At 52.7% G+C, this 27,839-nt stretch overlaps 11 protein-coding genes across 11 annotated transcripts; 6 read left to right on the forward strand and 5 right to left on the reverse strand.

Annotated features, from left to right (window-relative positions):
- Positions 1 to 1,411: 1,411 nt before the first annotated feature.
- Positions 1,412 to 4,019, forward strand: STPK (Serine/threonine-protein kinase; the record flags this gene model as incomplete). The annotated part of the gene is made up of 5 exons (XM_066130188.1): positions 1,412 to 2,183; positions 2,233 to 2,367; positions 2,510 to 3,006; positions 3,101 to 3,436; positions 3,498 to 4,019. 5 exons carry the CDS (start codon positions 1,412 to 1,414, stop codon positions 4,017 to 4,019), a joined length of 2,262 nt encoding a protein of 753 aa, XP_065986350.1.
- Positions 4,020 to 5,288: 1,269 nt separating this feature from the next.
- Positions 5,289 to 6,130, forward strand: PEX11 (Peroxisomal membrane protein PMP27; the record flags this gene model as incomplete). Its single annotated transcript, XM_066130189.1, has 2 exons — positions 5,289 to 5,833; positions 5,950 to 6,130. The coding sequence occupies 2 exons, from the start codon at positions 5,289 to 5,291 to the stop codon at positions 6,128 to 6,130; spliced, it is 726 nt and encodes a 241-aa protein (XP_065986612.1).
- A 985-nt stretch (positions 6,131 to 7,115) lies between these two features.
- Positions 7,116 to 8,851, reverse strand: srp2 (Pre-mRNA-splicing factor srp2; the record flags this gene model as incomplete). The annotated part of the gene is made up of 6 exons (XM_066130190.1): positions 7,116 to 7,544; positions 7,616 to 7,712; positions 7,774 to 7,850; positions 8,171 to 8,331; positions 8,597 to 8,725; positions 8,797 to 8,851. 6 exons carry the CDS (start codon positions 8,849 to 8,851, stop codon positions 7,116 to 7,118), a joined length of 948 nt encoding a protein of 315 aa, XP_065986376.1.
- An 854-nt stretch (positions 8,852 to 9,705) lies between these two features.
- snx12 (Sorting nexin-12) lies at positions 9,706 to 13,461 on the reverse strand (the record flags this gene model as incomplete). Its single annotated transcript, XM_066130191.1, has 2 exons — positions 9,706 to 9,766; positions 9,851 to 13,461. 2 exons carry the CDS (start codon positions 13,459 to 13,461, stop codon positions 9,706 to 9,708), a joined length of 3,672 nt encoding a protein of 1,223 aa, XP_065986504.1.
- Positions 13,462 to 14,083: 622 nt separating this feature from the next.
- Positions 14,084 to 14,997, reverse strand: TRM8 (tRNA (guanine-N(7)-)-methyltransferase; the record flags this gene model as incomplete). Its single annotated transcript, XM_066130192.1, has 3 exons — positions 14,084 to 14,571; positions 14,637 to 14,821; positions 14,897 to 14,997. The coding sequence occupies 3 exons, from the start codon at positions 14,995 to 14,997 to the stop codon at positions 14,084 to 14,086; spliced, it is 774 nt and encodes a 257-aa protein (XP_065986248.1).
- An 872-nt stretch (positions 14,998 to 15,869) lies between these two features.
- Positions 15,870 to 17,022, reverse strand: DHOM (Homoserine dehydrogenase; the record flags this gene model as incomplete). The annotated part of the gene is made up of 2 exons (XM_066130193.1): positions 15,870 to 16,924; positions 16,986 to 17,022. 2 exons carry the CDS (start codon positions 17,020 to 17,022, stop codon positions 15,870 to 15,872), a joined length of 1,092 nt encoding a protein of 363 aa, XP_065986457.1.
- A 504-nt stretch (positions 17,023 to 17,526) lies between these two features.
- Positions 17,527 to 18,492, forward strand: G6M90_00g036910 (uncharacterized protein; the record flags this gene model as incomplete). Its single annotated transcript, XM_066130194.1, has 1 exon — positions 17,527 to 18,492. One exon carries the CDS (start codon positions 17,527 to 17,529, stop codon positions 18,490 to 18,492), a length of 966 nt encoding a protein of 321 aa, XP_065986226.1.
- Positions 18,493 to 19,260: 768 nt separating this feature from the next.
- cpc-1 (Cross-pathway control protein 1) lies at positions 19,261 to 20,998 on the forward strand (the record flags this gene model as incomplete). Its single annotated transcript, XM_066130195.1, has 2 exons — positions 19,261 to 19,319; positions 19,615 to 20,998. The coding sequence occupies 2 exons, from the start codon at positions 19,261 to 19,263 to the stop codon at positions 20,996 to 20,998; spliced, it is 1,443 nt and encodes a 480-aa protein (XP_065986444.1).
- A 982-nt stretch (positions 20,999 to 21,980) lies between these two features.
- On the forward strand, positions 21,981 to 22,586 carry G6M90_00g036930 (uncharacterized protein; the record flags this gene model as incomplete). Its single annotated transcript, XM_066130196.1, has 1 exon — positions 21,981 to 22,586. The coding sequence occupies one exon, from the start codon at positions 21,981 to 21,983 to the stop codon at positions 22,584 to 22,586; it is 606 nt and encodes a 201-aa protein (XP_065986207.1).
- A 2,768-nt stretch (positions 22,587 to 25,354) lies between these two features.
- G6M90_00g036940 (uncharacterized protein) lies at positions 25,355 to 26,050 on the forward strand (the record flags this gene model as incomplete). The annotated part of the gene is made up of 2 exons (XM_066130197.1): positions 25,355 to 25,592; positions 25,704 to 26,050. 2 exons carry the CDS (start codon positions 25,355 to 25,357, stop codon positions 26,048 to 26,050), a joined length of 585 nt encoding a protein of 194 aa, XP_065986425.1.
- Positions 26,051 to 26,219: 169 nt separating this feature from the next.
- Positions 26,220 to 27,540, reverse strand: G6M90_00g036950 (uncharacterized protein; the record flags this gene model as incomplete). Its single annotated transcript, XM_066130198.1, has 2 exons — positions 26,220 to 27,367; positions 27,438 to 27,540. The coding sequence occupies 2 exons, from the start codon at positions 27,538 to 27,540 to the stop codon at positions 26,220 to 26,222; spliced, it is 1,251 nt and encodes a 416-aa protein (XP_065986192.1).
- Positions 27,541 to 27,839: the final 299 nt, after the last annotated feature.

Raw genomic sequence — 27,839 nt, forward strand, 5'->3', positions numbered from 1 at the left:
TCACCCTCCATCCAAGCCACCGAGGGCTCCGGCGAGTCTGGAAGCGGTTATTCGAGGCTCGGTCCTCGACACCGAGCTGCCCGCGTCTCGCGTCTCGAGCACCGACCGTGGGCCTTCCTCGGAAATGGTCCCGTGACTGCTGGGAAACTTGGGGGCGCGGGACGCGGGAATCCACCTACGCAAAGAGGATTTCCCGGAACTTCAAAGGGCAATTGAACCGTGGGGACTTGGTCATCGGAACTGTTCAACACATTTCTATGGCGTTGCGGCTAAGCTGCTGGAGTGGCCTGGCTTGGAACGCCTTGGGCTGGGGGAGGGGTTAATGACCTATGAACAGGACCCCAGACCCACCCGGAGGTCCTTAAAAATTCCGGGACCTGTCGCACTGGGTACTTGCGCCAGACTTCCAGCATAACTCATAGTACTTTTACCTACCCCACCTTTACTTCCCAGAGCACATACTTAACTCATGTTCGGGAAGTACCCTGAAGTAGTGCCTCTGTATTTAAAGGTCTCGGCCTACATTCAAGAAAGTGTGTAGTCAGGACGCTGGATTCGCTCCTAACTGTATCTGGTGAAATCAAAGTGTCAAGTACAGATAGTCGTGCGATATATTGCTGCCAACGGAGTGTATGTACGTGATTCCTCATGTCTCGAGGAAAGCTTTGCTCGGGCACGACTCCAGAAAGTCAGAAAAACGCCGCAAAACTTCATGGCTCCTCAGGGCGCTCCTGCGCCATGTACACGGCATGCCATGAGAGACGGGGGTGGGACGACAGAAATTCGGGTGTGAATTCGTGTGTGGAGGGTACAGCGGTTAAGAGGATATTGGAGACGGCGCAGAAGGAATATAAGTTGGGGATCAAGCTAGGAGAGAGGAGGAAAGAGAACGAGCAGCAGGTTGCGGTAATTGTTCTGTAGTGCTCCGGGGGCAGGCAAAAGCTTAGACATCAAGGGTGGGGTCATTTGCCAACGAGCATTCTCTGGTCGCCGTACGTTTTACATTTGCGAAGGATTTGGACCTTATTAATGCTCTACCACGTTTGGTATGACGTCGATTTAATCCTGTCAGTAAGCACGGAGGAGATGGTATCATGCAATCCCCTCAGAGCAGTTAAGGCTCCAACAAGGTCATGGGCTCCACAATAACAGTGACTTCTGGTGACTTTAATAGCAGCCTAAATTCTGTGAGTAAACATGTAGCTTATTGTAGCTTTACGATTACTGGTACTTATATTATAGGGTAAATCACTAGGAAATATATGTATTTTTAATATGTGGGTCTCTTATTGGTCTTAATCCTTGTCCGCGACCTCGTTGGAGCCTTAACTGCTCTGAGGGGATGGTGTGGCAGGGAGAGGAGCCGACATCCCTGCGAGTGACCTCGGGTGGGTCGTCTTAGCTCCCCATCATGTTCAGCACCACCTTGGGAGAGCCGATTTGTATTCTTTACAGACTCCCTTCACACCTGCTGCCTTCTTTCCGAAGCACATTTTCCATGGCGCAAAGCCCCCGGTGGTCTGGAAAACACGGCTCTCCTACGCAGGATTCCAACAGCTGCGCCAGAGACGTTTTCTCCTCGGAAGTTGGGCAAAAGTACCTTCAGCAGCGGTTGAATAATGCGAGTGAAGACAGGCAACAAGCAACTCCAGAACGTTCCTCATCCGACGACGACAACGACGACGATACCGCCGAGAACCACAAGTTACGGTGCGAACTATGGCACGGTCATTTCGCCGAGCACGAAATAGACCGGTGTCGGAAAGAAATCTCTGACCCGCACTACTGGAAAACCGAATCTGAGCACTACCTACGTTCATTGATAAAGCAGCTGTATGGACAAGGCCGTGTAAAGGTCGACGAAGCCACGGTCCAGCACTGGCGCGATGTTGCTACATTATGCAAAAGCTTCCTGCAACAGAGCGGGCAATCCTCAGAGCAGACTACGAAACTTCGGTATTCGATTGTGGATAATAAATATTGGCAGCCTGAGGCAGAGGTTCTTCGACAGCGTGCCGCCTTAGAAGAGCATAAGATGAGGGAAGCAGCTCAGGAGAAACAGGATGAAATCCAGCGCCGGCGCCAAGAAAGGGTGCGGCGGTGTCTTCAGAGCGGAGAGCTATCACAATCGTCGCCCGCACCGCCACCGAGCCAACAAAACAAACGGGGCCGCCGCGTCGCGAGTAGAGCGAAAGCAAAGAAAACAGTTGGTGGTGGTGTAACCAAGCACAGGCGGCAACGCCCTGTGTCTGGCGCTGGAGCTGCAAGTCGACGCCCAAAGAGGCGCCAAGACCCCTCCGCATAGGCACGACGACGAAACCTTGACATCGGAATCTCTTTTCTGGCTCGATATTCACCACTTCTTCAGTGCGCAGCATTTCCATCTCCGCCTTGCTTTTTCAATCCTTTCCCAACTTTCTCCTACGTCAAGTGTAGCTGCACTCGCTTGCTTTTTCAATATGACGAGTCCGCAGACTTTTGACGTTGGCAGAATTGTGCTGATTATGAGCAATAACGTACTACCCCAGGGTGACACTGCTATCCGATCAGAAAGTTCGCATCCGCGAGCCTACTGATGCTAAAAAATGCAAACTTTACGAGCCTGTCGAACTGCCCCGCCCTTGCGTGATTGAGTGGGAAGCGCTGAGTTGCAGGGCCTGGTTTCCGGTGCGAACACGGGCGGAAACTCAACGATACCGGCAACTGGTTCGATCTCAGGGCTGGGATATTATGGTTGCTCGTCCTAAAAGTCTCCCTTCGATGAAAAGCCAGGAGAAGACGTCGGCCGAATCGATCCGCTATGGCCAAAATAACGCCACATATATCGCTGAGAAGACGCACGGTCGCGGGATGCATGCGTCGGTAATGAAGATGAAGAACATGACAACAGGAGGGATATTTGGCGCCAAAGAACCTTACTATAAATCGAGCGACAACTCCGATTATGCGAGGGGACGGCTTGAGGCGTTGGAGGCTGAGTACAACATTATCAGGCACCTGGAACATGTAAGTTGCAGCGAATGATCTTCTCCACTGCTGGCGGAAGCAATTAAATCTGCAGTTGAAGTCTGAGGTTGATTTGTGACACGTTCTTTTTCAGCCGCACATATTGAAAGCGTACGACTTAGTCCTAGCCGATGACGTGAGCCTGCCGCCTTGGATGATAGTCGAATACATCCCCTCTACTCTCCGCGACGAACTCCCTACGTTGAATCCACCGCAGCGTTTGGAAATCAGCACTCAGTTTATCAGCGCCTTGCACTATATGCACGAGTGCGGCATTACGCATCGGGATCTGCGGCCGGAAAACGCGCTGGTACATTGGCAGGAGGGTGCTGTAATTTTGAAGCTGGCTGACTCTGGTACATCGAAGCAAAACCTCTCATCAAAAATGGAGATCTTTACTGGCACGGCGATCTACATGGCCCCCCGAATTGTTCGTCCGCCCTCGATCATATACATGCAAAGTGGACATGTGGGCCTTCGGCCTCATTCAGTTGGAGATGTTCACGACTTGGCTGCCCCAAGCGGACGACACATGGGACCCCAACGACTTTGGACGATGGGTGCGGACGGAACTTTGCCCGCGCATCGCGGATACACCGGAAAACGTCCAGGCCATGTTAAAAGGCCTTTTACGAAAGGGTGCGGAGAAGAGATGGAGTGCCGGAAAGTGCCTAAAGTGGCTACGTAACCAGGAACCGGATAGTCCCATTAGGGTTGACACGACGAGCAGCAAGCGGCCAGCATCGAGGCAACTCGACATGGACAGCTCCAAGAGGCATCTGCGCAGTCCGAATCCATCACTGTCCACCGGTCGTGTCGCCGCCGACCGTTCTCGCGATGGCGTAAGCCTACCTGATACTTTATCGGTGAGGTCTGAATCGCCCGAGATGGCGTCGGCTGCGACGACACCTCGTGTGGATGATGAATTCTCCGAGGCGAGCGAGAATTACGTAGACGAGAACGCCTCCAGCAGCTGTAGCGAGTCGGAATTTGAGAAGGATTGGCGAGAATAAAAGTCTCGGTTGCTAGCGGTAGGCATGTCTATTCTAGCAGGCTTTCCCCAATCTAGGTAGAAGCTGGCTAGATACATACATAGTATGTCTATCTGCTAACCTAACCAAAGGAAATGAGAGTCCGTAAATTCATGCCTTCGTGAAGTTAACAAGATACTATCCGCTCAGCAAGCTTGTCCTCACCCACATGGGAAGGTGGCTCATTCTCGTTGGGGTGGGCAGGAGTGGATGGATGCTCTGGTGTGAGATGTGCTCGCAGCAGCCTCGTTTGTGGGGAGTGGGTGGGAAGAGAATTCGAGCAGCAAGACTTTCTGTATGGGAGGTTCAGGTTGATATTTCTTCGAAGGCGGGTTCTCTGATGTACCGGCTGAAACTGGTCTTTTCCCTGCATGTGTGGTGAAAACTCTGCGGCGAAACGCATGGCACTAAACACAGAGGACATGGTATCATGCGTGGTATCATGATCTGACTGGATTGGAATGTAGCGGGTGGATAGAATAAATATAAAATATAAAATTGCCTGACATGTTTGCGATGATCTGCATCAGAATAATCGAGGAGTAAATATAGCTAGTACGGGTTGTCGGGTTGGCTGGCGCGGGGCTCTGGCTATTGCCAAATGACATTTATATACAGAAAGCTGGAACTGAATAAAGGCTTTCGAGGAGTAGATGGAGCACTGCAAACTGCCATGGTGCTGCTGGCTGCAGTGCGTGGCGCGTGCTTCCAGCCCAAGCTCACGTGCCTCCGCGGATAACGGTTTCTCCGCACCGATATGCCCCATCCCCCCGCCGCCAATTAGGCTGCTCCATAATGGGCAGTCGTCGCCGAAATGCACCCTGCTTTCCCCATGGGACCGTCGACGTTGAGAAGCAGAAGCCTCGGCATGTGCGCGACCACGTTTTGCACCGATGCCGCCGGACACCCGCTCCTGATATGCGCATCGCATTCTCCAACTCGCCCTTCCTTTCTCCCACGCCTCACCTCCATATTATATCCAGAATTGCCCGCCTCCCCGCCGGCCCTCTTACTTTGCAAAAATCTCCTTCTCCTTCTGCTGCATCTGCTTTATTCCGGTCCACCCGTCACGTCACAAAAAGCAGCCCCGCTGCCCTGCCCGTTCGACTCGGCTCACTCCGGTCCCCGGCCGCTCGTGCAACTCCAACAACTCCAACAACCCACCACCCTCCATTTCTTGACGAGAAGACGCGAAAAACAAAAACGTATACCTAAATACACACCTAGGTCATCAGCACTGCAGCCGTCAAAATGGTCGTCAACACGCTCGTGTACCACCCCTCCGTCAAGCACTACCTCAGCTTCGTCGCCACCACCGTCGGCCGCGACAAGCTCCTCCGCACCATCCAGTACTTCGCCCGCTTCTACGCCTGGTACCTCCTGCGCACCAATGCCACCAAAGCCCAAATCGCCCCCTGGGACGTCACCAAGAAGCAATTCGGTCTGACGCGCAAGATCCTCCGCGTCGGCAAGAACGTCGAGCACCTCAAGGCCGCCGTCGAGACCGCCGACAACCCCAAGCCCCTCGACGCCTTCCTGCGCTACGCGGGCATCGGCAGGCAGATTGGCTACGCCGGCTACCTGACCTTTGACTCTGCCGCGCTGCCCGACGCCGCCGGCATCAAGAAGTGGGACAAGGCCAAGACCGTCCAGGCCTACGGGTACAGGTTCTGGGCCATGGGCCTGGTATTCAGCATCTCGGCCCAGCTGTACACGCTGTATCAGCTGAAGCAGCGGGAGGCCAAGATTGACCGCAAGGACGGCGAGGGCGTCATCAACAGCAAGCACATTGCCCGGTGAGTGAGAAATCCAACCCCCCCTCCCCTCCCTTCTTCTTTCGTGTGTGTGTGGGTGTGTTTTTTTTTTTTTGCCGACATGTCACGAGTGACTAACTTATTTTTTTTCTCCCCAGCGAGCGAGCCGCTAGCCAGCTCCAGCTCATCTCTGACCTCTGCGATCTCACCGTTCCCTCGTCTGCCCTCGGCTGGGCTGGTTTCGACGACGGCTTCGTTGGTCTCGCCGGTACCCTGAGCAGTTTGATCGGCGTGTACAACCAGTGGAAGAAGGTCACCGCAAAGCCGGCCTCCAAGTAAATTCAAGACGATACCAGGAGCCGAGACCGCACCGTCCAGGTCCGACCAAATGACGACGCCTTGATGGATACAACACACACCGTTGCTGTGACTAGTTTGCCATTTCGCTCCAGCTCCCACATGCTAGGGATCGGCGAGAAATTGTAGTTATAGTACGAGAACCAAGACAGAAATGTCGGTTCGCATACCTTGATCTGAGCGGCCAAATCGTTGAATATTTGTTACGAACCTTTTCATGCTTTTATAGATTCTTTAATTCCATTTTTGGCTACCAACAAGGCGATTTACATTTTTCTAGTGACTGAATACTGGAGCCTCAAGGATCCAAACTTCAAGTCGTGCTTCTATCACGCAGGGTACAGAAACTGTTAGGGAAAAAAACAGAATTAAATTGATCAAGAGCAACACATTAAAGAAAGTAACAAAAATTAAAACGCAAAAGAGGCGTGACGTGCATTCTGATAATCGTACATATCGTGGTCGTTCGCTGCAAAACTTCGAGTCGAGCATCTGTCGTTCTTGATTCTCGACTTTAGTTACTTTCCCCAGACGCCCTCGTTCACTTTTGCTTTTTCATCACGCCCATCCAGTTCCTCCTTTCAGGCCCATCAACCCAACCATACTCCCATGAATCCGCGCCGTGGTAGCTCTGCCATATCTTGGAGACTAATTTTTTTTGTTTTAAAAAAATGAAAATGAAAAAAGTTACTGTCGAGCAATTTGTTTTCCTGCACACCCTCACTCCTCATTATCATATTGAATATCCCCCCGGCCGTAGTATAGCGTAAATGGCAATTCGGATCTCGTTAATTCCACAGCCTTCCCATGTCCATACTAATGGAATGTGTTTACCGTGGCGAAGTTCCGACGGGCAATCATCTATTACCACAGGTCAAGGCCAAGTTCATCCATCGAGATACGATTGGCTCTGCCAGGGTGGCAGGCTCAACGCTCAGGGCAAGCAACAATGTGCTAGGAATAGAATTTACCAGTAGCGTCCACCTCTGTCATATTCGCGAGCATATCCTCCATCACGCGGTGGGTACGCAGGTTCTCGAGGGGGAAAGTCCCTGGGAGGTCGATCATACTGACGACCGTTGGCATAGGGATCGGGCGGCGGGGGAGGATAGTCTCGACGGTATGGGTCCTCGTAGCGGCCTCGAGCCGGAGGGTAGTCCTCCACGGGGGCAGGTCCTCGAGGAGGAGAGCGATAACGGGCTCTGTCTTCGTGATACTCGCGTCTGGGACTTCGATCGCGATAGCCATAAGGACCAGGGTCTCGGTTGTAACCACGAGTGGGAGGGCCACGTCGATCGTATTCGTCAAATCGGGGAGGCACATTATTGTAAGGACGTCGGCCCCCGGGCGAACGTGAGCGGCCGCGACCATCCCGAGGAGGCATATCCGGCTGAGTCTACAGCGATACGCGTCAGCAAGAAGCCTTTACTTATAGATGAGGGACTTGAAAAGGGAGGGGTGACGAACGTCGGCAATGCATTGGACTCGATTTCCCTTAAATTCTCGACCATCGAGCTTGTCTACAGCGGTTCGAAGGTCGGCAGCGGTCTCATACTCAACAAAGCTGGTAGACAAGTTAGTACAAGACCAACATATGGAACCAATGGCTGGTTGGGACAACATACCCCCTGCCGTTAGAGTCTCGTCCCGTCTCGGAATATACCACGTCAAGGCCGGGCTGACGCGCAAAGTCTTTAAGGTCCTATATCCAGAAACCGCGTAAGTCCTTGTCCCCAGGAGCGACGGCATATTTGTACGACGGCATAGCCGAAAGACCGCATCATACATCCCATTGTACAACAAATCAGACACCGCGAGCCAAGGGGGGGAACAGCCGGTAGCCAGGATGTGTCCCAAGGAGGATGGCGGGTTGTGGCAGTCCAAAATTACACAAGAAGCAAACAAGCCTCAAGGCGTTGAATCCCAGCCGACAAGAAGGTGCAGAAACGATCCAAGCGACACAGGTGGGAAGCAAGATATCCATAGGGTCCAGCGACAAAGAGCGGGGAGATGTAGACAGACCTGCCAACTGGTTTCGTTTGGAAGCCCGGTAATTTGCATCCGGTGAGGAGTTCGTCGGGGTCGCGGTGGAGCGCGCTCATGGCCGCTGAAACCACTTTCCCTCTGTCGCGGTCCACGGGCAAACTGAACAGTGAGGCGCTCTCCCATAAAGTCAGATCCGTCTACGTGGTCCGTATTAGCAAGACACAAGGCCAGGGAGGGGGCGTTTTGGAGGTTGGGCTGCCGGCGTGGGCGCGGCCCAAGCCAACGCGAAAAGGGGGGGACGTCACATACGAAAGGCTGTAAAAAAGACGACGGCGAAAACAAGGCCATTGAGTCAGCAAAGTCGCGTTGAAAAAAATGATGACGATGATGAAAAAAATTGTTGTTGTCCAGAGAGGCAAGGTGAAATGGAGTCAAAGAAGAAAACAAGAAGGCTCAACTAACCCGGAACGACGTCTCGGGCATCCATAGGGTCCTTGTATTCGATGAAGCCGAAGCCATTCATCAGCTTGACCTCGGTGATGTCTCCGGTGCCATGGGTCGCGAAGTGAGCCTCGATGTCGGCCTTGGTAGCTGCCGGGAAAGCGAGTCAGTTGGAATCCAAAGGGGCGATGAGAGTTAGAAGGTGATTATGGGTTATGGACCATTGCGAGGAAGGTTGCCCAGGTAGAGCCGCGTATTAGAGACCTCAGTCGTCATGATGGCGGTGGGTGGAGAGCGGAGAGCGGAGGGCGGAGGGCGGAACGGCGGTGCGTCGAGGATCACCGAATCCTGGAGGGTTGCGGGAATGAGGCCAGTAGATGGCGGTTGGGATGAGAAAGAGGGATCCGAGGAAGCAGAGCAAGCACTGGAAAGCGTCGTCTTGGTCACGGCTGCGAACTTGGCCTGGGGGAGGTCAAGAGGTCAAGAGACCAAGAGGTGCTCAAGTGAGGAGAAGCCTTGGGAAAGCTGCCTTGGCTGCGTGTGCCGTGTGCCTGTGTCCTGCGTGTGTGTGGTGTGTGTGGTGTGTGTTCAAGTGACCAGAACCTGTTTTTCCTTGCCAGAATGCGACAGTGAGGCTGAGGCCCAACATTGGACGCTGAGCTGGGCGGTGGCAGTCGGCAAAAACGCATCATGGTGGAGGTGGTTCCGCTTTTCTCGTTACTGGCCGGCGCACGAGGTGATGGGCACTGGTCGATTTGATGTCAATACGTCGGTACGTAGTAACCCATGAGCATCGTCGTCGTCTCAAGAGTCAAGAGCGGTTTGTGACCATCAAATTGACACAAATTAACACGGGCATAAAAACAGGCCGCGTACAAGTCTTCAGTCATTATTGGCATGTTGAACAACCAAGCCGCACCATCATCGCCAGCTATGCGACGTCGTTTGCCAACTCACCTGCTCACCAAAGAAAACCCACTGTGCCTCTCGAGACGCCGTGCCACGCCATGCTTACAAAACACCACTCATTGAATTCAATCAGACCGCCGCCGGTTCCTGTGTCATGACTCATTTTATTAAACCCCCCCTCCCTCATCTCAGATATCACCTTGCCCACGTCGCTTCGCCGGCTAAGAATCCTCAAACATGATGGATATGATTTCCTCCAGCATTGTAAATACTAAATGCGCGCTGCCCGGTGTAAAAATGTCAGCATCTATACAAAAAGCTACCAAATTTCAAATGCCGTTTCATCAAATCAGGAAAACCACTCACTTAAGTCGTGAATTATTCAATGTAGCAAAGATACGCCGACTAGCAGTTTGCGCATTCGCTCTGCCAACAACATTCCCTGCCAAGTCCGGAACAAGTGTGGCCAACATGAGACTTGCCTCTCTGCGAGTCTGCTTCTTTTGCGCTTCGGATCTTGGCTTCCTGTCGCGCTGCAATACCCCGTTGGGCCACATGCTGTCCTCCACCAAAGCAATGTATCGCAGTATAGATTCGTCCTGCAGCAGCATCTTGACAATGTCGCGCACCTTCCTCTCAATAGTGCCTCCCAAAAGTTGCTGTAGGACCACGACAACTGCGCGCCCACGAAGCCAATTATTTCCTCTGTTCAGTTCAAATACTTCCAAGAAGATATCGCAGATGGGCTTGATAAAAGGCTCCAGTTCCTTGTTTTCGAATGCGTTCAGTTCCGCTTCCGCCTCTGCGGCCGGGAAGGCCTCTTCATTCACGTTGAGTGGCATCGCATTGAGTTGGTTCGTGGCGGCGGCAATGAGGTTCTGACCAGCCACAGATATCTGGTCCAAGACAGGAATATTGCCCAAAATATCGTCCATGCCATCCGCGACGGAGTCATAAAGTCTGGACACAATGTCCTTCTTGTCTTCGCGGTCCAAGATATCCTGTCCAGGGGTAATCACACTCTGGGACAAGAATGCGCGAAGTTCTCTACTACGACATACTTCGGGGAGGAGAAGTAGCTCTCGTAAATACTTCTCCAGGGCCTCTCTTCTCTTGCGGAGGAATTCGCTTTGGAATTTCATGACAACTCGTCGGCGAGGGAAATCCAAATTCCTTACTGACGGGTATCTGGATCGTAGCTTCTGGTGGAGGTCGTGGAACTCACTGTATCGTCTCGTGACTATCCATGATGCGGCAGGCATTTGCTCACCAGCGTTCCGTTGCACTTCGACAACATACATGGCAAATTCTCTGCCATCGTCCTCCCTTCCAACTTGAATTGACTTGATCTTGACTGAAGACCGGCCGTAGAGACTATTGTCACTCTCCTGAACAACGTACTGCTGTCGTTGAAGCTCCTTGCGTCGAATTTCTCTTTGTAAGCTTGCCTTGGATTTGCGCAAAATTCGTAACTCGGATGTGTTGTTTGTGAGCTCAGCCTTTCGCGTCAACGAGTCTACAATGGCTTCTTGCGCAACTAGACGGTCAATATCGTTGGTCAAAGCAGATATAGCTTCAGCAAGACCGAGGTCACCCGGTGCTGCTTCATGGACCTCTTCGTCTTCGTCTTTGTCGGTATTGCCTTCTTCGGCGTCTTCAACCTCGTCTGCGAGAAATTTATCTTCATCTCCAAACAAATCATCATCCACAAAAACGCCGATTCTGGACGCCGCGCTCACCAAACCCAAGGACGACAAACTAGGCTTCTCCTGATCTTTAGCGGCTATTATGGGTCGTCCAGAATCGATTGAGTCCCGATTGGACTCGCGGTCATTGCTCGTCAAGAGGCTTCCTTCAGCGTCTTCAGCGTCTCCAAATAGCGAGGCTCGCAGATCTTCTGCAGTTTGAGGACGGTCATCATCCATGATGTTATTCAGGGCTTCTTCGACAGCTTGAACAATGTGTGTATCTGGGGTCACCTGTAGCGGTGGTTCAGGTTCACCAGCACTATGTACCGAGTCCATTAACCCATCATTGTCTACATCTTCGTCATCAAACAGTGGTGCTGAGCCAGGCTCATCCAGCGACCGCCGAGACTGCGTCAGGGGATCTGGCCCGTTGGAGTTGCCGTCCATGCCCCGCAGGTCTGATGCGGAATCAGATCGCCTGGTGGTGTAGCTGGAAGCCGACGTTGCAAGTCGAGAAACCGGCTTTGGTTTGGCTTGGTAAGATTGTGATGCTCGGGTTGTAGGTGGATGAGTTGGGGGTAAAGGGGGCGGCGCCAAGCTCGCGGTGGACGACTCTTGTGACGCAAGGCACTTATAGTACAAATCAGACTTCTTGAAACCGTGGTAGTGTTGCGACTGCATTTCCTCCAACACTGCGCTTTGTGCTTTTAGAATAGACTTCCTGGCTCGATGATATTGCAACGGCGTTGCAGATTTTCCAGCTTCAAGAAACTGACGAACCTCCCGGCGCGACGAGTCTGGGACATGTAATTCAGGCTTCGACAGATACGCTCGGTTGATTTGCTGCAGGTCCATTCGATCAGACTCGGACCACATGGATAGGTTGGAGGAGACCGCTTCATCCTCTTGACCGTCGTCTTCCAATGGATTTCGAAACCCATCAACCACGAGCCAGAACTGCACAAGAGACATTAAACGTTGCCGGTCCATGTACTCCATGAAATAAGACAGTCCAGATGCGTCTCTCAAAAGTTCCACAAGAGAGACATTTTCCAACTTGGAGGTGACAGCAGCAGCGGGCGCAGGTGCTGGGTTAAATGAAATGGGCAGTCGATCGCCACCAGCGGCCAGATGCTGAACCCTTTGATCCAATAATCGCTTGCCCATTTCCAGGCGCCGTAAATACGCCGGGTCCTGGTTCACCTGTAGCGAATCTCGTTTTAGTTGACTAGCGACCTCGCTGCGGAAACGGCGTGCATCTGACAAGTTGTTTACTTTTCGTATGGCCCGAATAAACTTTTCGAACTTGCGCTCACTATCGCCTGGTGCAAGTCGGGGAGCCGGTGCCATTTTCACTGTCCGAGGTGTTGGTGATGCATGCTGATCAAGAGCTGCCCTGAGCTTGCGAACTGTCGATCTGTCTTGCAACATGGTACGGCCGTAACTTTCCATGACTTGGTTCCAAGTATCGGGATCAGACAATAACTGTAGAACGGGAGACAACACAGCACAGCTGACAATCTCGCGGATAATAATAGACACAGATCGGCTAGCTAGCATTTTCTCAGGCAGCATCTTGGGGACAATTCTTTCGACCAGTGACCGTAGATAATCTTGCTGCACCATCTTGGTGTCCGGAAAAGAGAGCGAGGCAGCAGGATGTAAATTTCCATCCTTGTACTTGGAAGCAATGGCAAGGTCCAGCTCTTCAGATTCCGTAACCGAGCGGTTTAACTTTCTGCCTCGCACAGACTTTTCAGCATCGTAGAAATCGCGGAAGTGCGCCGTGAGAATGGGGATAAGTCGACTCGTAACAATCTCGGCTAGATCCTTGTGACGCAGCGATTCGAGCAGATTCGTAATTGCCAGGCGCACTGCCCGATCAACCTCGTTGGGAAAGACCTGGTTCCGGCTAATATGAGAATACCAACTGCACACAAAGTCGCGAAGAATCAGGTCCAACAGGCCATCGACAGCATCAAGAACATGCGGTGAGCACCCCAGCTCCAGTCTCTGCTTCTCGTAGGCTTGTCGTTTCCTCAAAGCGGACACTTCTTTCTTCCACCGACCAGCGCCGAGAAAAGATGCCCTAGGAAGCTGATACGGCTTCCGCTGAGGTCGCTGCGCAGTCAACAGCAAGGTTGCGACGAGGCCGATAATGGAGACGAGGATGCCGGCGACGAATGCATAGCCGGCCCATCGTAGCACGGAGAACCAGCTCACAGCATAACCCCAAGCAACAAAGGCAGCTACGGCAGCGATAGCCACATCTCTTTGCTTTAGGGCCATGGCCAGAGCTGCAGACGATGGAGCAGCATGGTCTGCCGTCTGGTTACCAAGTATGAGGGATCGAGGGTCTTTGTGGAGGTCAAGTGTCGAAGGGGTCTGGTCGTAGGGGTATTTCGAGTGGTTGCAGGGGAACACTTGAAACCAAGGGAGCGATAAAGGGCGTGGAGCACTGTCTCCAGACTAGAGTACTAACTGGCAGAACAGTCAAGTCTGGTGCTCTTATCGATAATGCTGGGGACCACTGGAGCTACAGGAGCTTTCTGCCCAAACTGTCTTAGTGCTGTTGTCAGAACCAGGGAAGTATTTAGGTAGTAGTACTTCATATGTACCGCCTACTCCGTACTCCGTCAACAAGTCAACCATTATGCATGCATCAGACCTGGGTACCTTCATTGTGGCATCAGCTCTTCTCGAGTCCTGCCACACAAACAAACTACAAAGCACTGCGAGACAACTTTTGCAGAGTGGATGCACAATGACCGCACATGCAGACGTTTGGCTACAGCCAAAGCAAATGGTGTCGAGTGTACGGAGTACTTGAGCATTCATGGTGGGCATCCATTGTCCCCTCCGTCTAAGCTGCGTAATTTCCGGGAATGACGAGAGACAATTTCTCACCCGCCTACTCCCACGGAGGGTCTTCGATGCGCCGAAACAAGGCTACAAACTTCTGTCCCTTATTCCTCGCCACCTTCTTTCCTTCTTCCGTCTCATTCTGCATCACTTTGACACACTCGTCCTTCTCCTCCTCCTCCTCGGAAACCCGCTCAAATGAGGGGTGAGCATCCAGATGCTGCACCATCCAGTGGTGCAAAGCTTCCACATCTGTGATGGTGTATACAATACCCCCAGGTCGCAGGGCGTAAGCATACTCCGAGTTCAATGTTGTCGAGACAATCCTGGCCTTGTGTTTTCTGGCCTTGAAGTGTGGGTCGGGGAAGCAGATGAAGATCTTGCTCAGTTGGCCTTTTTTGAAGAAGTTGGGGAGAAACTTCATAGTGTTGGCTCGTATACAGGCGGCATTCTGGTATAGTTTGCCTTCATTTTGCTCCCGCAGTGCCCATATTTTTTCCTGCACAAACTGTGTTACACTTGTTCTGATTTCCAGGCCTGCAAGTTAGATTAGTCTCACGCAATGCCCTCATCCAGCCACAATAAATGGGGAGTGCACATACCTAACAGCAGGCTCTCTGGTAGAAGAGGAGCCAGTGCGACAAGTAAACCTCCAAAGCCACATCCAATGTCCACAACTTCCACGTCTTTTGTCAACTTTTGAGGGTGAGTCGATTCTACTGGGGGGGTGTCTGCTACGTATGCCGGATAGTACGATGACCAGTCCATTGCCTCCGGAGATGACGGGCTGCAAAAAGAAGTCAGCACACGATACTTACAAGTATTATATCCAACAAGTCGAAGCAGTACTCAGGCAGTAAACATACTATTCAAGGGTGTGATCTGAGAAGGGGTTGGCATGAGCACGCTGTCGATAAAATCGTTTCCGTGGGAGTCTCGCGACACCAGCTTGATCCTTGGCATGGCTGAACTTCTGGCGGTTTTGCCGCTTATTTGGTGCCCCTGGCATATTGAGAGGCTTTCCCTGTCGGCTTTTGCGTGTGTTGCGTGCAATCGCTTTCATTGACAGATACCTACTAGGTAATAGATATCTTATTGAGCTCCTGGTCATGAGAAGCACTTTTGCGCCGACTTTGTCAAGCGATGTGCCAAATAGGAAGGCGGTGAAAACAGACTCCCGCCCACACCATCTCTTTTAAGTGGTGCGCCATACATATCTCCTTGCGCCCGCTTGACCCGGCAGCCAAACATGTCATCACCTCTCCTGCGTCGTCTCCAAACCGCAAGCCTCAACAACGAAAGATCAACACTTCCTGCACGCCCCGCGAGCGTACCTCGTAGGCTGTATCGCGACCATCACTGTGTATAGTTTGCTTCACGTAGCAGCAATAATGTCTGAACCTGTACAGACAGGCTCCTGGGACTTTAGTCACCTCTTCGTCCCTCAGTCTTCTTCCTTTGTCATTCGGTCTATTTCAGCTTTATGCGTATGCGCGTCCAACACCTCATACTCACGGTGGTTCAGCTCTAACATTCGCGCTTTTGGAAATAGGCATTTATTGGCACCATTTTTATTTTACCGTTATTCTTCTTCCTTGCCATAGACATATCTCTGTGGGTATGGAGGCACCTCTCTAGTCGAAGCGAACCCCAGAACAGCCAGTCAACGTCGCTAAGCTCTAGCACAATGAAGACCTCGGCCACTTCTTCCACGTCCTCCACAAGCGTGACGACGCTGGGCGGACAAAGGACACGCAAGAAATGATACAACTACTCTCCACGCACAACTTAAAACATTCTTTCCTTTTAGGATTTTTGGGATATCTGTCATTTGTTTAGGCAAGCTGGCCAATAACTTTGATTAAGTCTGCAGTTACGCCCATTGCCGTAACATCTCCGCCAGCGCCAGCGCCCTGAACAATAAGAGGGTTGCTTCCGTACCGCTTTGTGTAGAAGCTGATGATGTTGTCACTACCCTTTAGGGCAGCAATCGGGTGGGATGGGTCAAATGTCTGGAGACCAACCTTGACATCCTTGGCGCCGACGTCGATGCTGCCAACGAATCGAATAACCTTGTCCCCAGCGGATGCCTTCTTCTCTTCCATCTGCTGATCAAAAGATGGAAGCTTCTCCAAGAACTCGTCGCCGCTGGAGCAAGACTCCAACTCCTTGGGAATCAAGCTCTCCACCGGGAAGGAGGTTGGTGACTCAACGGGCAAGCCGGCCAGACGAGCCAAAATGGTCAACTTGCGGGCAACATCCAAGCCGTTAAGATCGTCTCGAGGATCGGGTTCCGTATAGCCAAGAGCCTTGGCTTTCTTAACTTCCTCTGACCACTTACCACCACTACCAGTGAGAGGAGCAAAGGAGTTGAAGAGGAATGACATGGTACCACTGAAGACACCTTCAATCTTTGTGACTTCGTCGCCAGTCTCCACAAGATCTTTCAAGGTCGAAATCACGGGCAAGCCGGCGCCAACGGACGACTCATGGTAGACCTTGGCTCCAGAAGCGGCGGAAGCCTGGAAAATATCCTGCCACAACTGATATGATCCAGAGAAGGCCTTCTTGTTTGGGGTCACAATGCTAACGCCAGCCTTCAGAGCCGCGGGGTATGTTTCAGCAACGTCTTGGGAACTTGTGTTGTCGACGATTATGGCTTTGCCAGGTGCCTTGCTTAGATAGGCAACTAGGTCGGTCAGAGTAGGGGGAGCCTTGGAGGAAGCGGCCAGAACGTCGATTGCGTTGTCCAAGTTGATAGCCGAGTAATCGTCATTGTAGAGAGCTTTGCGACTAGTAGCAATGTAACAGAGACTCAACTTGGGGGACGGTCGGCGGACGGCGAGATCTCGGAGCTGGGTCAAGAAGCACTTTCCCACCCCACCAGCGCCTGCATCCGCCTGGTGTTTAGCATTCGACTAGGAACTAGAATTCACATTCAATTAACTTACCAATCACGGCAATGAAAATCGTGCTTGCACTCGCCATATTGTAAGGTGTTATTGGTAGAGCCAGGTGTGAGGAGACAATTTCTCTGCTATCCGATAGCGGGGGAAGGCATTTGGTGTGATCGTTGTGGGCTTGGAGTGGAGGGGCAGACTGTGGCTAGGCACGGAAGTACGTATACATAAACTACTTGTGGCTAATGCGGTGGCTGGGTTAAATTATCGTCTATCGGCTTGTAGTCCAACACCAGATGATACCATCCAAGATATCTCATCTTCCAACTTGCAAAATATCCGTCTCCAGACCAGGAGGATTCTTATATGCCAGACGAAAACATATCTGATACTACGAGCCAGAATATGAAACTTTAGCACCCCAAGGCTAATTGCATCGAACCTGAGCTGAGCCTAGCGCCGGATTTGTTGATTTCTATTTTCTTTGCATCTTCAAGGAGCACGCACAGCCTTACACATACATCAGTCTCACATATCCTTATAGTCGCAATCGGCACCTTGCATTGCCGGACAATAGTAGGCTATATACAAGATGCCTCAAGATCCAAACCTGTACGGCCAGCGGCCTGCCAAGAAGCAAAAGAAGAACACGGCACTTTCATCTTCTCTAGATTTTACAGCACAGTTGACTTCACTCATGTCAAACACCACATCATCCACATCGACTTCGGGACGTACGAGGCCGTCCAAGGAACCAAAGGACGATATATTCCGAAGCAGCAAACCAAAGCAGCAGAGCTCCCGAAAGGATGATGGCAAACTGGTACTCAAGGAAGTCGCCGGAACGGAAGAAGAGACACAAAATCTGGCGCGTGCGAGGCGGAAAATGGAAGATAAGGCGCGGCTCTATGCAGCGATGAAACGAGGGGACTACGTACCGAAAGAGAATGAGGCGGCTCCTCTGGTGGACTTTGATCGGAAGTGGGCAGAGAATGTTGAGGGGAAAGACTACTCAAGCTCAAGCTCTGACGACGATGGAGATGATGGCAACGATGTGATTGAGTACGAAGATGAATTCGGACGACTCAGACGCGGGACCAAGGCTGAAAGGGAACGGATGGAGCGTCGAGCGCGGAGAGGATTACTGGGCGCAGAAGAACTCGAGCGCATGTCCGCGCGACCGAGTGCGCCTACGAACCTGATTTACGGGGATGCTGTGCAGGCAATGGCTTTCAATCCGGATGACCCCGAGAAGATGGAAGAGCTGGCTCGAAAGCGGGACCGTAGTGCAACACCACCGGACCAGAAGCACTACGACGCTGACAGTGAGATTCGGACAAAGGGCGTTGGCTTCTTCAAGTTCAGCAAAGACGAGGAGACCAGGACCAAGGAAATGAAGGAGCTGGCAGAAGAACGCGAGCAAACTGAAAAGCAGCGCCAGGCTCGTGAGGATCAAAAGGAAGCCCGGCGTAGAGAAATTGAAAAGCGCCGGCGCAACATGGGCACACGACGGGCTCAACGGCAGGCGGACAACTTCCTCGAAGGATTGGCGGAGTGAGAGGCTCTGTCAGACAGGACAACGGGATGAGAGGGATAGGGAAGGACGATTTAGATCGGTCGCGTATGCAACCATGTTCTCGTCCAGTTACGGAGCACAAGAGGAGACTTCGCATGTACTATCGATGAAACCAACCAGCCTCACTTTTGAGATGGAGCCTATCACCTGCTTCCGAATGTCCCAAAGCCACCCCCCGAGGCATTAAGACAGGACACTCTTTTATCCAGTTCTGTCAAGTTGTTTCGATTGATTCCTAGCGTCTCAGGCTGGCCGAGCCAAGCCACTTTTGATGTGTTTTTGTGTCTTTTTGCATTAGTTCTGATGGCTCTTTAGACAAGTTTTTGCGCTGATTTAACGGGGCCGTCTCTGGCGATGGCTTTCATGAGCCAATGAAACCCCAGGCTATTACAAGGAGGTGCGTGTCTAATTTCGCATTTGCTTCCTCCACCCCGCGTATTCCGTATTACGGAAAGGCGCCAGCGACCAGGAGCACGAGCGTTGTCGGGACCATGCAAGTCAATTGAGCGCAGGTGGAGGTGGGCGCGGAGCTGAAAGGTTTCGGCATCTGCTTTCTTGGGAGGATGCTGGTGCAACCACGGCGCAGCAAAGGCGGCCAGGTAGGACTGCGGTCCCCCGTCTGGGTTGTGTGCGACACATGAACAGTTGGCAAAGCCCACGACAGGTATCGCAAGAGTGCTGGGGCAAGCAATCGAGAGATACAGAGCACCTTGCCGTTTGGTGCCAGGACTGGAGGAGTCGTGCTGCGCCATGGGCTGCGCTGCCGCGTCGCGGACGGCCAGTCTCAACACGGTTAATGCGAAAAAAGTGTGAGTCACCGGTCGGACCCACCGGCTAGCGTATTGAACGCTTGGAGCCAAAAGGGCGCGGTACCTGACGAGGCGCCTCACGCCTTTAACAGCCTCGAATACGGCTGTGCGCGCAGCTCTGTTAGGGCTGTATGCGGCTTTCAGCCGGCTCCACCTGGTACCGCACCCGTGGACGCGCGCATTCCGCTGCTTGCTGCCTGAGAAATACAAAACCTCGCAAATTTCTCGTCCTGCCCAACGTCTGACTCTTCTTCTCCTCCACCCCCAATCTTTCCTCTACCACACAAGTCACAAGTCAGATCAACGCCTCAGGCGGCCTTCAAGATGCTGTAAACTACCTCTTTTCGAGAGTTCCCCCACAAATCGTCAAAATTTCGTCTCAAGACATAAACAACATTTACCCCACTCAATCTTCCTCCCGTTCAGCTCACCTTTCGGTTGATCTGGACTTCAGCACTGCTATAGAAAGCAACAGCTCGAGTTCTCCTCTCACCACCGCCACCATTTCGGCCCAAGACTTTCCAGTCTTCACCACGGATACTCAATCAACATGGCTTCCCAACTCCCCATCAGCCCTGCCGGCACCATCCGCGCACCAACTGCAGAGCCCCGTCGAGAACCAGCAGGATTTTGTCTTGTTCGACAACCCTCAGCCCCGTCAAGTCCCTAATCGGTCCTCTGTTCCGCTGTCCAGCCAGCGCCGTCATTCATACCACAATCGCAGAGACAGGCTTGTTTCCTCAGCTGTCCAGAATCAGCGAGTGGCCCAACTATTACAGGCTATTGGACACCAATCATTATCTTCAGTTAACGCCAACCGTTTCACGAATCAGTTTTACGCCTCATCGGCCCCGTCGTCTTCCGTCTCCCTGAGCAGTCAGCAGAACATCCAACAGCATCAGCAAGGTTCTGCCAGGCCCCCTGTACCATTGTTCAATCAGAGCATCGGTAGTGTCCATCAATCCGCCAAGATGATGAACGCGGCAGACGTAGACCTGGATGAGTTCACCGCCTTCGAAGGCGGTGCCTCCACGGCATTCTCATCTCCGGCGGCCCCATCCGTCATGGATTTCGGTGGCAGCATGTCAAGTTCCACTTCGAACTTGGGCACTGTTTCCCCTCAGGATTTGCTCGTCCAAGATCCCTTCATGTCTGCGCCAAACTCCTCTGCTCTTACTGCGCTGACGTCGCCTTCCATTTACAACGAGTCTCCGGACTTTGATGGATATGACGTCTCTCCCAACTTTGGCAGTGCAGACTTTGAGACCTCTGGCGATCCTTGGTACCCCCTGTTCCCTCAGGACTCTAGCCACAGTGGTCCCGAGTTGAAGCTGGAGGATTCACCTGCCCAGAACTCGGATGACATTGACTCTGTCGGTCCTGTTTCTGGCTCTGGCAACCGTAAGAAGGCTACCAACTCGCCCACGAGCAGTGGTCGTCATTCTTCCGTTGCCGGTGTCGGCTCGCGCAAGCGAGACAAGCCTTTGCCACCTATCATTGTCGAGGACCCCCGTGATACCGTTGCCATGAAGCGAGCTCGTAATACTCTCGCAGCTCGAAAGTCGCGTGAGCGAAAGGCTCAGCGCTTCGATGAGCTGGAGGATCGTATTGCCAAACTTGAGGCGGAACGTGATCATTGGAAGAAGATTGCTCTCTCGCAATCTGGCGCGCAGACATAAAAGTTCTATTGTTTTTCAGTATTTTTCCTCGCTTTTCCTATACGCCAGTTGACCCGCGGTGTCCGTGGGAGAGTCTAATCTTCGAGACTTGTGTTTTTTAGTTAGTTCAGATATAATTCCAATTTCTTTCTTTGTATAATCTGAATGAATCCGTCTGTGATCGTGCGTGTTTGTTATGTCAAATTCATGCATCAATCAGCGAGGTTGGTATTCGTTCTCTAGGCTCTGGACAGGCCATGATTCTGTGCTAATATCCCGGCCGTTGTGCTATTGTGCGTCGGCTCGCTGAAGTCTCGAGAGATGTCCCTCTGGGTTGTTCACAGAATCAGCATAGGGTAGTTCGGTCGGCTACGCGACGTCCATGATGTTCTTGAACGCACCGAGCTCACCCCTTAGTCCCCAACTTTGGTGTTTCCAAGTCAGCTAGCTGTTCTGCTCCATCTCAGGGTAAAGAACTACATATGTCGGCGAATTTACTCCAGTTGTCGAAAGCATACTCCGTATCACTCCGTAGTATCGCGCAACCTTTCCCGTAATGTAATGCCACGACCAAACATGCTGAGCATCCAAGTATCTCCAAAGATCCGTCGTGAAATAGTACGTGAGAACCTAAGCGTGAGTCAAATCTTTAGTAATGAATAGGTCTCGCGAATCACAAGTGATCCCACTGCTAGTACTAGCTCAAGGCACTACCGAATATAGTTGCGGCTGAAGATTACCGTGACCCGCCGACGGTGAGCGTACAAAACTGAGCAAGCCCCTTTCCTTTTCTTAGCCTCACGCTTCGATTTTGAACCCCAAATCCGCCACTCTTTGCCCCTATCGCTGTAGCATTGTTCTTTGTTTTCAGATCTATCCTACCTGCCACTCCTTCACTCGGGTGCCTGCGCGCATCTGCTCTGTCCTGCACTGTAGAAGAGCCAACATCTCTAATACACAGGAGCCTCCCAGTTGGAACTTGTGTGCTACCATCCTCATTACAATGGGTCCCAATTCCTTTGCTCTCGGAGCCCTGTGCCTCGCGTCTCTGGCCTTCGCTCGTACAGATCTCGTTGGATGCACATACTTCGACACAGTTAGTGCCTACCCCGGTGGCCAGCCCTTCGCAACTCGTATCTGGTACGTTCCAGGATCTGGCGAGCTATGCGAATTTCTCGACTGTGGCGGCGGCCGGGCCCCTCCAAAGACAACCGTCCCGGGATGTGCAGCTTATGAGGGAACCGAGACCTATTCGCCCTCGTTTATCAACCCGAAGACTCTTGGCCACGCTCCGGCTACTGTCAGCCCGGCCAAGACCACTAGCAGCTCTGCTGCTGGAACCCCTACCGCTGCTTCTTCCCCTGGAATCACTGGCACAGAAGTGCCTGCTACTACCGAAGCCTCTGCATGGTCAGAGACCGGTTCAAAAACAGCAATGGTGACGAGCACACCATCAGGCTCCGGAAGCAGGGGAGCGGCCATGACCAACACCACGAAACCCACCACGATAAGCAGCACCGGCGCGGCTGCCGGCCTTCCGACAGCCGGTCCAGTAGTATTGGGTTCCTGGATGGCTGCCGGTGTCGTTGCTGGACTTGGCCTATTCTAAACACGCCTAGGCGCCTAAGCAGTGACGTAATGAGTCGAAGATGTTGTACATTAGCTGGTATAGACTGTTATGGAATATTAGCATACTGTATAATGAAAATGTCAAAATGCGGATGCGAAATACCGCAAGTTATATTCCCATGATGCTTAAATGCACCAACATACACTTGGCGATGGATGGATATGTTTTGCATATTCTGTGACACCATCATACTCGGAGTATGTTGGTGGTAGGTGGAGATATTTCTACCCTTCCGCGTTTGACTACTCGGTTTAACAAGGATATTCAATCCGTGTTGCGTCAATTTCATTACGTCGGCAATGGATATGCGCCGGCACTCGAGGTCACGGCCCGATCCCATGACACGTCCGGAATCGGCGGTTGGTGCCTACGGGAGTCTTGGGGTGACATTCGGTCCAGGCTCTTTGTCTGTACCATGTGTTGCTCCCTCTCTGGACCATATACTCCGTAGCCGGGGTCCAAGACATGAATGTGGCTGTTTGGTTGGATAGGACAAGAGGGGCGTGCCGTGATGCGCATTACAGCAGATACACAAACTCCAGGCAGGGCGGAGCATAAAGGAGTGTCAAGATTGCATATTTCTCTGCAAGTCCATGCCGTACCCAACCGGTGAAAACATCGAGAAATGCTGCATAAACAGGGTGGTAGTTGAAGAGACTCGGAAGCTGATCGTCATCCAGGTTCTCACGACTACTTCCCAGAATGGTAATTGGGGTCAAGGATGGGTGGGCCAGAGAATCGCCAGGCTTCCAAAGTTCCTTTTTCCTTCGCTTGATGTTCACCATTCACCATGAGACGGCACACGCCGGGCCCTCCGCTCACCCACAGCCAAAGTAACTCGAAAGCTTGAGACGTCTCTGCAGCATTTCTTGCCCGCCCCGCTCTGCCAGCAAGACGTCGTGTTACGACAACTGGGAAAGGGCCATGTCAGGACGAGGGTTGATAGGCTCGACCGGTGCAGCTGTACGAGAAGATGATGTAACCAGTCCACTCAGGCAATGCCTCCGGTTGGATGAACTGAATGGTCAGAAGAGGCTGACGGATAAGAGCATCGACAATCCCGGCGAGAAGTGCAGGCGCAAGGAGACGATTCTGACCAAGGTTAAGCAACTTGAACGTTCAGATTTTCTGAGAACCAATCCGCCAGACGGTATCTGCCATCTTCTCCATGTCGCCGCCAGTTGACAGGCTGAGAAGAAGGTCTGAGTTGTCGCCCCGCCTGACTACGCTTAACTGGCAACAACGGGCCGGTTGACGCTTCTGGTGGAAAGCGGAAGGAGCACGGCAGATTCCGGCAGATGATCCGAGAAGAGGTTAAGAAGGAAGGAAAGAAAGAAAGAAGGAAGGAACCAGGGGTAGATAATCTCAATCTCAAAGTACGCAGTAAGGAGGAGAAAACAAAAACAAGCCCCCCGAAAATGGCAAAAAAATTCGCTCCCTGCATCCGCCAATCGCTCGAATTTCTCGACACCGACGCAGGATGTTGTCAACACGCTGATTTCATTTGTGATAGCCGCCGCTCCGTATAACTACCAGCTGATTATCATCTTATCACACCTCTTCAATTCGTCCGTAGGACTCCGCTGCAAGAGAACGTTGGGCCAATTTCGAATTTTGAGACCGTGCAAGCACACCACCTGCAAGAGCACAGTTCAATACTCCGTACTCGCGTCTGAAAGAAACGAAGACGACAGTCCGCCCAATCGAATCAAGCACTGTAATCTTGTTCTCCATCGCCCTGCCACCCCTCGATCTTTGGCGGCCTAGCCTAATTGACCTTCCCAGCACCGTGGGGGAAGAATGGGAGCAGCATTGGAGCAGAATACTAGGCAGACGCGCAGCCCGAGTTACGGACCTGTGATACTTGGATTCTTCGCCGACCTGCCACATCTGTCCACCTGACCCACGCCATCGCCGCCTGGCCCGGTCCAGGACGGCTCCCCCAGGTCGCCAGAGCTAGCAAGCTTCGCTACGTCTCGTTACCCCAAACATTCACGCATTTCTTTGTCTCATCGTGCTACCCCACACACACCAAATCCAACCGAGCCGGACCAACCACCTACCGCCGTCACCGACTCGGGAGACGTAGCGCTCCAGATGCCCCAATGCCGGCCAACGGAGCGCCGGTGCTCTCCCCGGAGGGGGCACTCGATTACTAGATTCCTGGGGAGGGCGGGCGGAAGAGTTTGTGGAGGAGAGGCGCAGCTGACTCGAATCACAGGGCCAAAAAGTACGTAATGGGGCCGTATGTAACCGTTGTGCTTTGCCAAACGAAGCCTGGCATTGGCAGGGCAGCACCAAAGTCCATGATGCTTCGCCAGGCCGTCCGACTGGCACACTCGATGCTTTTGTACGATCGGTGGGGACCGAAGGCGAGGCATGGCACGCCTAGCGAGTCACGAAGGTTGCCGCCCTGACATAATAAAACCACATGGGATCTTGGAATCTCTTAAGCCAGATCTTGCCTCCCATCCACACTCTCTTTCCTCTCCATCACCCCACAAGAACCGTTACACCTATAATACACAACTACTGATCTCTATGATCACGCCCATAACCTGGGGAAAGAGCAAACAACTTCTATTGGACAATGGTTTTGTGTGCTGTCTTCACTCCACCTGCGTTTGACCTCAACAGCCACCTTCGCAGCCCGAGTGCTCCATCATAAAACAATTGAGGCGCCAAGCTTGCTTGGTTTCCAGCTATCAAGTCTATTTACACAGCATCGTCCAACAAGACCAGACATCATGGGTTCTCGAGGCACCGTTGCTCAGCCAGAGGGGACACCTCGCTCCTGGTGCAGAGACAACTTCTTCCTCACTACCGACAAGACATTCCTCGACCCCAAAGCCGTGAACGAGGTGTTTGAATCGGACCTTATGTGGTGGAACGATCCCCTCGAGCTTAGCCAGATGTGCAAGATGCTTGACAACTGTCTCACCCTGGCAGTCTTTTATGTCCCAGACACTGAGGAAGAGATGATGAGTAAGTTTGTGCCCAACAATCTCTGAAACCCAACAGAGCAAGTACATGACATTCAAGGACCGTCTTTGGACCCTTTGTCTAACCTTTCCTTCTTCATTTTCTTCAAATTAGGCAATGGCGGCATGCCTCGATACATGAACAACGGCCCTGATTTCAGAATGATCGGTCTGGCTCGCATTGTGACAGACTACGTCAGCTTGGCGTACCTCACCGATGTCTTTATCATCGAGGAGTTCCAGCGTCGAGGCCTTGCCTCATGGATGATGCGTGCCCTGAAGGAGCTTGTTGACGAGTGGCCGAATCTTCGTGGCCTCATGCTCATGGCAAGTGACAAAGCTGCTGCTCGCATGTATCAGCGCACTCTCGGCGCGGTCGATTTTGATAAGGGCCCCTCAGCAGGGATGGTCATGTTGGAGATGGGAGGAAAGGGTCAAAAGGACGTTCCGGAGGAGCATTAATTCGGAAAGAGGAAGAGAATGGAAAGACAGTATGGAAAAACCGTCGCGTCAATGACCCGTCCGTATGGCTTGTTATGCCTCCTCCCCATCTCTACTGTTGTTCTCTTTTTAGAACAATTGGCATCGGCCCGGAATTTCGATCAACGTTAGCATAGCAGTTTTTCTTTTTTTAGCGTACGGCCTTGGACTGTGCAGCTCTCAGTTCAACGGCTCGTTTGTATGGTGGCGCAATGGGAGGCTGGACAGGATCCAGAGAGACATGGTCCTCAGGGAGCAGATAGGATGCATCAGAGTCGAAGGCTGATAGATCTCCACAAGCAACAAACGGCGCAATCCATCGCGTACTCCTGTCGCTGCCTTGGTTGTTGTTGTTGTAATTGCCACTGCCGTCGCCATCTTTCGTTTCGTCGTAGACTTCGAGCTCCGTGATACTAGAAGAATCAAGGGCATTTACACCCATGACCGATGCTGGGGTGCAATCCCATGCGCCAGTCTGCGGATTCTGCATGGCCGCGCGAGCTACAACAGGCAACTGCAGCTCCCTCTCCTTGACCATCTTGTCCAATCTTTCTCCCACACCCAGGGGCTCCTCTAAGCTCGCATGGAATCCCGTGGGCGGTCTGAAGTTCAAACACACGATGAAGGCCTCCATACTGCTCGCCCTCGAACTTCTCGGCTTCGCCACGACCACCTTTTCGAAAAAGATCTTGAGCTGCGCATACAGCACGTCCACGTTCCGCCCTCTGAAGATCTTGGCCACAAACTTGCCGCCCGGCTTCAGCACGCACAGCGCCAGGTTCAACGCCGCGAAAAGCAGCTGGCTCTGCACGTAGATGTCCAGGTCATGCAGGCCGGTCACGTCGGGCGCGCCGTCGCTCAGCACCAGGTCCACCGGGTGCGAGGCCTTGCCCTCGGCCGCGCCCTCGGCCGCGCGCTGCGCGTCGTCGCCGCCCGGGTCCAGCGCCCCGAGGAGCAGCGGCACCGTCGCGGGGTGCGTGATGTCCGCCTGCAGCGTGGTGATGCCCGCCAGGGGCGAGATGGGCTGCAGGTCAATCGCCACGATCTTGACGTCGTCCCTGGGCCGGGAGGCCGCGTGCTGCGCGGCAATGGCGGCCTCGACGGCCGACTTGCCGCTGGGTGTCGTGGATGCCGGGAGCACGGAGAGCATGGAGCGCCGGAGGTGCGCTTCGCCGTCTTGCCATGACTTGAGCCCGAATTGCTCGTTTTTGATGAGCACCCGCGACAGCACTTGGGACCAGGAGCCGGGCGCGGCGCAGAGGTCGACTACGCGGGAGACGTTGGCGAATAGATTGAATTCTGGGGACGTTAGCCGTGTGTGCGTGTGTGTGTGTGTGACTGGGTTTGGACATGAGAGGACGTGACGGACCTTCGTCGAGCTGGAGGAGTTTGAAAGCGCTCCTGGCGCGCCAGCCTTGTTCTTTGGCGAGGCGGTAGTACGCATCGCGCTTGTCTTTGGACGATTTGCCCATTGTGAGGCGGGGACGGTGCTAGCTGGTGGGAGAGAGTTGGGCGTTGAGGGTAAATTTTCGGGGTTTGGTACGTTTTTTTTTTTCGCCTTTGGAGGTTTGATACCACCCCCGCGATAGTGGGATGGCGGGGATGGATTGCCCCGCAATTCTCTAGTATTTGCTACTTAAGTAGATGACAACCTGGACGACTTGCACTTCATATTCGCATGTTCAGTGTACCCATCTGCATGAAAGTGATTATAGTTGATGAGTAAACCGTCAGTTATGCTTTATTTATACCTTAAATGCTACAAGCCTGC

The sequence above is a fragment of the Metarhizium brunneum genome, chromosome 2 (genome assembly GCF_013426205.1).
Source record: "Metarhizium brunneum chromosome 2, complete sequence".
Lineage (NCBI taxonomy): Eukaryota > Fungi > Ascomycota > Sordariomycetes > Hypocreales > Clavicipitaceae > Metarhizium > Metarhizium brunneum.